The following is a 10,347-nucleotide window of genomic DNA, read 5'->3' on the forward strand; positions in this document are numbered from 1 at the left end:
GAAAAAAAATGAAATAATGTGTACCAGAAGGCAGCTTTTTCAAAAAAGGAAAAAGAAACGTCTTCTCACCCACGATTCTAAAAATATATGAAGGAGGAAGTAGCTGGTTTTTTCACAGACAGCATGATTGTGATGAGTCCTTTTTAGGTTTGTATCCAGAGCCAACGTGATTATGTCGTTGGCTATAGTGACAATGCATGAGACAAAGCTTTTGGTATTACTCACCTTACAATAACTCCTAAATTATATATATATCAAATCTTATAACCCTAAGTTTTTGTGATGTCTAATAAACATCACATCTTTCTTCAAAGTACACATTATATCTCTTCTATCTTAACTCTAGGACAACACTAACTAACTTAGTTTAGTACAAAACAAAAACAAAACCAACCCCAATAAGGTTAGTAAAGTGTTTCTTCAACTTCAATTAATATCCTCACAAATGTGTACTTCCAGTGTACAGTTTTCCTTAATGAAATCCGTTAATCTTATGATTAGTTTGTGTAAATTTGACTTCAAAATAATAAACTACACTCATCATTGGGTTGGGGCATGATTAATTAATTGCTAGTTGTTGGAATGTTATATTACCAATGTCACTTCATATCTCTCTCTCGTTTAGCCCTTTTATATGTGTCTCCTTTTAAGTTACATTTGAGAATATTAAGCACATGGGGCTTTACCTTCTGTGTGTTGGCCGTTGGATCGAATTTTGAGTCATTTCTAACACTATTTTTTTCTTTTAAATAATTTTCAAAATCACTTTTGGTGCATAAAATCATTAGACCAAATCGACATTCATTTAATCAAGAGGGATTTTGGATCAAAAAGCATAATCGACATCAAAAACAAGAATATAAATAACAAAACTAAGGAGATAACAAGATTAGGACCGAAAGTGGCACCCTAAGACCAAATCGCACCTAAAAAAGAGGGTTGTCTTGGCCCGAGCTAGGCTTGCTTGACCTCAACCAAGACCAAAGTCAAGCCTAAAAAAGTACCTAATGGGGCATGCGTCTATATATAGGAATGCACAAGGACCAAATTAATAGGCCTAAAGAAAGGTGCTTGGCCGCGACCAACTTGGTTAAAATGCCAAATGGAATACATCCATCTCCCATGCTCCAACCTAATCAATGAGTTAAAGGAAAATCCTAATGTAACTCCAAAATCCTATTGGGAAGGACTTAAATCAATTATACACATATAAATACATCATGATAGCTTTAGGGAAAGTAGGTAAGTCCATTTTGACACTTAATTCTCAACTTGTTGCACTTAATCACTTTTTAATTCAAGCATCAGAGTCTATATGAGTCTATGTGATAAACATTGGTCGGTATGCAGACTTTTCTATTTTGCAAGTTATGTTTTTCACCGAATTACAAATTTACAATTGTTGTCACATAAAGGTGTTACATAAGTTTTGCCCTCGTCGAATCTTGGATATCAACATATTCCATGTTCCAATTTCCAGTCAAAATTTGAACAGATTGCTATAGTACGTAGTCAAATAATGCAAACTATATTTTAAATTGATATCTTGTTAAAGCTTTAAATAATGTGTTTGTATAGTATTGGAAATATAATATATCATCAGATCTAAGCAAAGATACTGTATGAATACATTTAAAAATAAAAAGCTGATGATGAAACTGAATTCAAAGGTAGTGAAGTATTTGTTATGATTCCCACATATCCCCATATCCAAAGCTGCAAATCAATATATGCATAGTAAAAATACGTGTAGAGTGAAAAAGAAAAAGAAAAGAGAAGTGTTCTGCCCAAGAATTTTGCTGACTTTGGTATAAGTTTCAAACCGATAGATATTAAAATATAATGAATTGAATTAGCAAAGATAAACAAGGAAAAAAAAAAACCCCTTCATTAAAAAGGTAAAGTAATAAAAACTTAACATTTTGCACGTAAAGCATTTAAGATATTTTTGAGGACCACATAACAATAACTCTCCTACACAGTGCCTCGCTTCCAAGATAGAGACCTTAAAAAATTGAACTTTTTTATTATTATTATTTTTAATGTAATTAATGAAATATTTCTAAAACAAAGCAGCCAACCATAATGATTAAGGCTTCATTAATTTTGTCGAATAGATGAAAATAGGAATCAATTAATTAATTGAAAATTGTAATAATTTGTAAAAATAAAGAGTTATGATAATAAATAAAAAGAAGTACATGGAAAAACAGTGGAGACTGGGAAACCCCTTTGAATCACTGAAAAAGGAGAAGGCAAATTGGATGGTGGAGAGGTGGCTCGGGGAAAAGCCCACTTTGGGGTATGGCTAAAAAGTAAAAGAGATAAATTTTATTTTATGTTTATTTTCTTTTGGAAAATTAAAAAAGAGAGAGCTGTAGGATTATCCTGTCCCATCCCCTTTTGATTCTACTGCATGCACTTTGTTTGATTCCCCAAACTATGTTACTGCCACTTGTTAATCTATATGAATGTGAGAAAATATACTCTCATAGTCTCGTAGACTTTACATCAACTTAAACTTTTAGATTTAGTTGTCAGTCAGTGTTTAAATGATGTTCTAGCAGACTAATACAACATAAAATTGAAAAATAAAAAGCCAATCTCATTCAAAACTTTAATCATGAACCTATTTCTCTCTCTTGATTCTTTAAAACAAATCACTTTTATCAAAAGTGAGCTATTTTCACATCTAATTGATCGGATAAAGGAGCAAGAATAACTTTAATTACAATATATTTACTTTCCACATATTTTCTCCCAAGTTAAGATAGATAAATGATTAGATTTAACTTGAGATATTTACATATTCATCTTTGACTGTGTGGACATAGTTAAAAACAAAACAGTTAAAAAAAAAAAAAAAAAAAAACATTGAACTAGGGGGGTCAATTGTCATGTTTTTTGGGGATCAGGGAAAGGGAAAGGGAGGGAAAGAAAACAAAGAGAAGGGGAAGGGGGCGGAATTTCGAGAAAGCTGAAGCCCTAGTGTGGCAAAGTGAAAAGGGAAAAAGGGTATCAAACGCAAATTATATCAATGATGATAGGAATGATATGGGAGCCACATGCATCATGTTTAATTTATTTTATTTATTATATATAATTCATGATCTTCCTTTTACCAGTCAGTCCCTCTCTATTATTATTATTTTTTGACTTGGTTGGTTGGGACCCACCTCTCACCCTATCTTTATGCCTTCAAATTAAAATCTAGCAAAAAAAGAAAAGAAACTAATCCCTCTAATCCTTTGAAATTACACAAACACTAAAAAAAAGTCCACATATATTCAGACAAAACCCTAATTTAAGTCCCTTTAAGGGAAAAAAAAAAAAGAAAGAAAAGAAAAAAAATATTGTTTTTGGGTTATTGATAGAAATACCACTCATTATTTTTGTTGCTTAAAGCCTTGCTTGCCCACATCCCCTTATGTTGTGCGTGGATATGAAAAGGAGAAAAGTTTTTGAGAGACAGAGGCTATGGCAATTGGCAACTCCCATCTGAAAGGAAATTCCCATATATGAGAGAGAAGAAAGAGACCCACTATGTGATACCATCCAAGGGTCAGCTACTACAGATCATGTACTACTAGAAGGGGAAAAAAAAAAAAAAGACAAAAGATTGTCTACACATATGATCATGGATGGTGAAAATGGGATCCGAAGACCTAATTTTCCATTACAATTGTTGGAGAAGAAAAAGGAAGAACAACCACAACAGCCATGTTCCTCCTCCGCAAACAACGGAGAAACAACAACGATGGCAATAACAACAACTCCAAATCCAAATCTTCAAATTTCGAAGCCACCTCCCAAAAGGGCCACCACCAAAGACCGTCACACGAAAGTTGACGGTCGTGGCCGTCGGATTCGGATGCCTGCCCTTTGTGCTGCTAGGGTTTTTCAACTCACTAGAGAGCTCGGTCACAAATCCGACGGCGAAACCATCGAGTGGCTTCTACAACAGGCTGAGCCTGCCGTTATCGCTGCCACTGGTACCGGCACCATTCCAGCTAATTTCACTTCGCTTAATATCTCTCTTCGTAGCTCTGGCTCCACCATCTCCGCTCCTTCTCATCTACGGACGAGTTATTTCAGTCCCACCCAATTCGCCGTCAGAACAATATCCGATCTTTGGGATAGAAACAACAATCATAATCATACTCTCATCGAAGATTCGTCTACATTCTTGAATTTCAACTCTCATAATTATGCGAGCGCCTTCAAGCAAGATCAAGGTGGAATTGACGTCATGGAAGCGGGAAAAAAACGGCGGTCGGAGCAGTTGGAATCGTCGTCAGAGAATTATTTAGTTCAAACCAGTACCGGGTCGATTCCGGCCAGTCAAAGCAGTGCGTTACCAGCGACATTTTGGATGGTAACGAATCCGAGCAATCAGGGGAGTGATCCGATGTGGACATTTCCGTCGGTGGGTAACAGCAGCATGTTGAGAGGGGCGGGGGTGGCTGGCGGGGGCGGCGGCGGAGGGTTTCATTTCATGAATCTGCCACCACCAATGGCACTTCTGCCAAGTGGGCAACAGTTGGGGACAGGGATCGGAGGTGGCGGTGGTCCGGCGACGGAGAGCCACTTGGGGATGTTGGCGGCTCTAAGTGCTTATAGAACAACGATGCCGGGATTGTCCATTTCAGAATCGCCAACTTCTAATAATCCTAATCAATCATAGACCCAACAACAACATCTCAACAATCTGTATGCTTGCTGAATTTCCAATCCTAATATTATACTTTCTTTTTTTTTTTTCTCTACTCATTCATTTTCTCACTAAATATACATATCATATTAAATATGAGTTATGCAATTTTACCACAATAGGATTACAGGTATGTTATTGAGAAGAAAAAAAAAAAGGAGTGATTTTTATTTTTTATTGCAGTTTGTGTATTGAGTTTCCATTTAAAAGTGCAATTTTTTTTAGTGTTATAGTAGTATGGATGGATTTGGTAAGTAATTAAAGCTTTTGAGAAGCGAAAACATGAAAAAAGGCTTGGATTTGGCTTTGTATTTTCCCTCTCAAGTGAATGAGACCCCCCATGAGAACCAGCAGGCAACTGGCCATGTTTTCAACATAAATGAATATCATATCAATGAAATTGCATTGCTAACTTTAGTTTTTGAATTATCTATCTATATATCTATATATGATTGGGTAATACAGAAAAAATATATATAAATGTTTGAACTTTCAACTTCAAGATAGAAAGACACCGACATAACTTAACTGATAAATCCTGCATTCATATTTGCTGCTATATCTTTCTATTAATTTTTCTATGTCTCATATTACATTTCCTCAAGATTGGAACATAGAAGCCATGCTCACATCAATATATAATATTATAACTAATTGAATTACATTTAGATTTAAGTCAAGTTAATTACATTGCTAATGAAAATGGCTCATAGCTGTTTGACATCATGAAAATAGTGGATTGATGACTTATGACATATGTATATCAATGCAGCATTTTTGGATGAGAAGTGTGATGAAGACACTAAAAGACATATCAACCTATTTGAGATACCTAGATGTATTATCTTCCTATCTTGTTTAAAAAATGATCTATGATATATAAAGTAAATACATTTCTATTGGTTTTGAAGTTATTTAAGCAACTCAAAGTTGTAAAGTGGAAAGGGGGTACTATAAATAATTGTACTTGATGAAAAAAGTTTTTTCTTTCTCAAACTCTTCTATCCTTCCTTTTGATGATTTTTTTTCTGCTAAAACTTGTTGAAAAGTTAAATTATGTGAGATTGGATTCAAAGTGGATAATATCATATTATTGATTAAAAAAAGTTGATTTATTTTAACCTAGGCAATTTTCAGGAATTCCATAAGTACTTGACTATATTTCAGCTTAAAATCGGTTATTCAATTAATTCAATATTATTATTATTATTTTTTTATCATGATAATTGATGGTGTAAATATGGTGAAATTAGAATCTCCAAATAGTATTAAGCAGCGGCAAATATAAGGTTTACGTTTTGCTAAACTTTGCCAATCATTATTTGTATGCCCTAATTAGGCATTCGTGTCTCGATCATTCTCTAACATTTGCTTACGCATATATGGCGTCATCATCGCCACAAATTCTTCATCATTATATATCGTTGACCATTGACCAGGTAGATATTTCGATCCCACTCCCAAGTCCTTGCAAGCATCTATACATTTGAAGATCTATTATATAAATTGAATATATAATAATATTGACGATGGACCATATTATTTCCATAGATAATTTAATCAAGCATTTATTCACCAACAAAACCATATGACCAATTACCAATTAAATACCACCTGGAAAAAACAACTCAAATTCAGGCTAATTTCTGGTAGTGGAGAATCAATTGAACAAAAAGAGAGAGAGTGTGTAGGGTAATGAGTTGTACATTGGCGTAGGAGATTAGAACCCAATGAAAATCGGTGCCTCTTTTATCGTGTACCATAATTATCGGAGAATTAGCCGATAGTCCCTCAAAAATTGCTTTTTGACAAACTTTGCTCTTCTCTTTCTTTTTTTATTTTCCCTTACCATTCAAAAACCAAGAGTAGTATAGAGAAGTTGAATTTCAAGTTATGGGTTCGGGGAATTTTCTTCAAGTCGTGGCTAACAACTTCGATGTGCTTGCTCTGTAATAATTTTAGTGATTGTTCCTTTCATTATGATCTTTAATTATATTTATGAAATACATTATTATTACTATTTTGCCTTCTTAATTGATTTTCGTTTGCAGGCCTGTGGTTTCGTTGGTGTATCCTCTGTAAGTGAGAAATAATATTAGATTGTTAACTAAAGCATTAAATGTGTTTTAATTGGGTGATTATTTTATGGAATTTTGATTTGGGGATGTTGGTTTTTTGTTTGAAAATAATATATATAGCTATGCTTCGATCAAGGCTATAGAGACGAAGTCAATAGTGGACGACCAGCAATGGCTCACTTACTGGGTTTTGTACTCTCTCATGACTCTTTTTGAGCTCACATTTGCCAAAATACTTGAAGTGTAAGTGGTTCTAATCTTGCTATGTTTTCAACCATGAACCATTCAAATATGAACAAATTTTATTATATTAAATCTAGCTAAATTGAATTCTAAGCTTATTCTACTCTAGTCCATGTAGTATTTAAAATATCTAAAACTTTTTATTTGTTTGGTAAATATAGTGAATTAATGTGAGTGACCAATAAGATATCTCTACTTTAAATCTTCTGCCTTTTATTAAAAAAAAAAAAACAAAAAAAAGTAAACTTCCTACCTTAAAAGTATAAATACGTAATGAACCAAAGTTGAATGAGTAAAGTCTTTTTTGATAATCATTTTACTTTTTATTTTGTTTTTTTACTTATAGTTTTCATATTTACTATATAAATATTTGAATTCTTGGTCAACTCCACAAAAACAAGTTTTTGAAAATTACGATCCCGTTTGTTAACTATTTGATTTTTATTTTTTGTTTTTGAAAATTAAGTCTATAGACACTACTTTCACTTCCAATTTTTTTTTCTTTTATTATCTACTTTTTACCTATGGTTTAAAAAATCAGGTCAAATTTTAAAAACTAAAAAAATTAGTTTTTCAATTTTTATTTTTATTTTTGGAATTTGGCTAAAAATTCGATCATTGTGCTTAAGAAAGATACAAATCACTTTAAAAAATTGGGAAGAAATAGGTTTAGTTTTCAAAAATCAAAACAAAAAAAAAAAACAAAATGGTTACCAAACGGGGCCTACATTTTTTAGTTTTCAATTTTTTATTTTAATTTTAAAAACAGCCTTATCTGGGTAACAAAACATATAAACTAATAGATCATAGGAATAATGTTTATAAACTTAAGTTTAAAATTAAAAATTAAAAACAAAATAATTACCAAACAGAGCCTACATAAATCAAATAATACTTAAGTCATATTGTTTGGTTTTATGTATAACACTAATTAAGATATGTTTGATATAATTAAATTTACCATCACTCATCGACTTATATTTTTGGGTTGATTGATTATTTAACATGGTATCAGAAATAAGAGGTCTTATGTTTAAACTCCAATAATGTTATTTTATCTCTTCATTAATATTGATTTCTAGCTATTAGTTAGATTTTTTATAAATTTTTAAATTCACAAGTGAAAAAAATTTCAAATATTTGTATAACTAAAATTTTCCATGACATGACTCGTGTGCATAAGTTTTTGGATTGATTAGAATGAGTTGGGTTACTTGATTATTTAACATGAAACTTATGTTATTTGACCCTTATATTTGTGTTTATGCAAATGTTTTGTAGGGTTGCCATTTGGCCATATGTGAAACTAATAATAATGAGTTGGCTAGTTCTACCACATTTCAATGGAGCAGCACACGTTTACAAAAACTTCATTAGGCCACATTATATGAACCCTCAAACTTCTACGCTATGGTACATCCCTCGAAAGACCAAAGATATTTTCAGTACTCCAGATGATGTGTTAACGGCTGCTGAAAAGTACATGGAAGAACATGGAACTGAAGCTTTCGAAAGGCTTATGTATAAGGTCAGTCTAAATTAATGAATAATACTTTTATATTATAGTCCATATATAACTCTTAGAATATGATCCTGATATCATTATTATTTGTGAACTTTAGCAGGCTGAAAGGGAGAGATCGAGGAGGAACAACAATTACATGATTTTCGATGATGATTATGCATATTGAACTCTCGATCTATATCTATTTATAATCTACTACTAAATAATTGCGTCTAATTTTGATTTAGTATATCAAAAGATTAGCGTCCATTGAACAAGACGTGTTAAATTTAAACTCACCCTTTTTTTTTATTCAAATATGTACTCTCGATCTTTAGTTTGATTGTTTATGCATTCAATTTGTAAGGACCTATTAGGTTTTTGTTGAAATATAAACTTGATTTTGGGTTAAAAGTAATTGGGCCTAATCCAAACAAAAGCCCAAGTTCTAGAAATATCAAACATTAGAATATTCTAGAAAAATTACATGTAGGAAATGTTAGAGCATTTTGTAGGATTCTCTAGAAAGTAGGAGATAAGTAATTGTCGAGAATAGTCCGGATAAACATTTGTGACCTGTTGGCAAAATTCTAGCCATAGATTTAGGGGAGGCAACTAATATAAATAGGAGATATGTCTTAACGTTTGTATCAAGCCAAAAAAAAAAAAAAAAATTAGAATTGCTTAATAATACATAGCCTCTTTCTCAATTTTCTCTTCAAATTTCCTCCAACCACCTAGATCTCTTTCCAACGGGTTTTCCTTTTGTCATCGAAGGAAAGAAAATTGTGTCAAATGATGAAAGTAAATTTTGAATCAAGAACAATATGCGAGATTTCAAAATTGCAAGGATAAGATTGTCATTTCACTCTTTAATTTGAAAAAGAAAAGGTTTTGGTAAAAGTATAAATTTGTGTGGTGTAAGTGACGTATTTCATTTAAACTAAGTTTAAAGTATAACGGGATTTGACAGTAGTGTAAAAACTGCACACTTTAAGAGAATAATACGATTCTCATAAACCATGAGAGTGAGAGTGATAATATGAACACTATGCCAATTGAACGACGCTCTTGTTGTCTGACTAATAAATAACAATAACTATCTAATAACAAACTAATATAACAAATGTTTTTATATTACTGTCAAATCCCGTTATACTTTAAACTTGTGTGGTGTAAGTGACATATTTCACAACACTAATAAATAACAATAACTGTCTAAGAACAAACTAATATAACAAATATGTAACTGCCTAATAACAAACTAATATAACAAATTAATATAACAAATGTATAACTGCTTAATAACAAACTAATACTCCCCCTCCAGATGGAGATAAAATATTTAGAATTCCCATCTTGATGATTAAAGGAATTAAATGGGTTGCCGACAAAGACTTGTTGAAGGCATCAACAAGCTGCAAATCTGATCGTACTAGCAACAACTTTACAAAACATCATAAACCTTCTCGAACAAAGTGGTAATCCAACTCAATATGCTTTGTACGTTCATGAAAAATGGGATTAGAAGTTATATAATTTGCAGCCTGATCGTCATAAAACAAAATGGCAGGTTTCTAAAAAGAAATTAAAGATCATTAAGTACGAAAACCAAAGTTATTCACAAGTAACCAATCCCAAAGCACAATATTCTGCCTCTGCCGATGAACGTGAGACAGTTATTCTTTCTTGAATTTCCATGAGACTAAAGAAAAGCCAAGAAAAACACAAAAATCAGTAGTTGAACGCCTTGTATCAAGACAAGCTGCCCAATATGAATCAACAAATGCCTTGAGTTGAAAAGAAGTCGT

General features: G+C 32.3%; 2 protein-coding genes across 3 annotated transcripts; both read left to right on the plus strand.

Moving 5' to 3' along the window:
- The first annotated feature begins 3,232 nt into the window (after positions 1–3,232).
- TCP15 (TCP family transcription factor) lies at positions 3,233–5,022 on the plus strand. Its single transcript, XM_039037358.2, has one exon. The coding sequence runs from the start codon at positions 3,632–3,634 to the stop codon at positions 4,682–4,684; it is 1,053 nt and encodes a 350-aa protein (XP_038893286.2). The 5' UTR covers positions 3,233–3,631; the 3' UTR covers positions 4,685–5,022.
- A 1,220-nt stretch (positions 5,023–6,242) lies between these two features.
- Positions 6,243–8,950, plus strand: HVA22C (HVA22 homolog C). Of its 2 annotated transcripts, none has more exons than XM_039037244.2 (5): positions 6,243–6,660; positions 6,763–6,789; positions 6,910–7,032; positions 8,314–8,560; positions 8,655–8,950. In XM_039037244.2, the coding sequence occupies exons 1-5, from the start codon at positions 6,605–6,607 to the stop codon at positions 8,721–8,723; spliced, it is 522 nt and encodes a 173-aa protein (XP_038893172.1). In that variant the 5' UTR covers positions 6,243–6,604; the 3' UTR covers positions 8,724–8,950. The 2 variants fall into 2 exon arrangements, with proteins under 2 accessions (XP_038893172.1, XP_038893173.1); XM_039037245.2 differs by having other exon boundaries at positions 6,480–6,660; positions 8,658–8,950.
- Positions 8,951–10,347: the final 1,397 nt, after the last annotated feature.

Source organism: Benincasa hispida, chromosome 7, assembly GCF_027475165.1.
Source record: "Benincasa hispida cultivar pf3 chromosome 7, pf3_genome.v1.1, whole genome shotgun sequence".
NCBI lineage: Eukaryota > Viridiplantae > Streptophyta > Magnoliopsida > Cucurbitales > Cucurbitaceae > Benincasa > Benincasa hispida.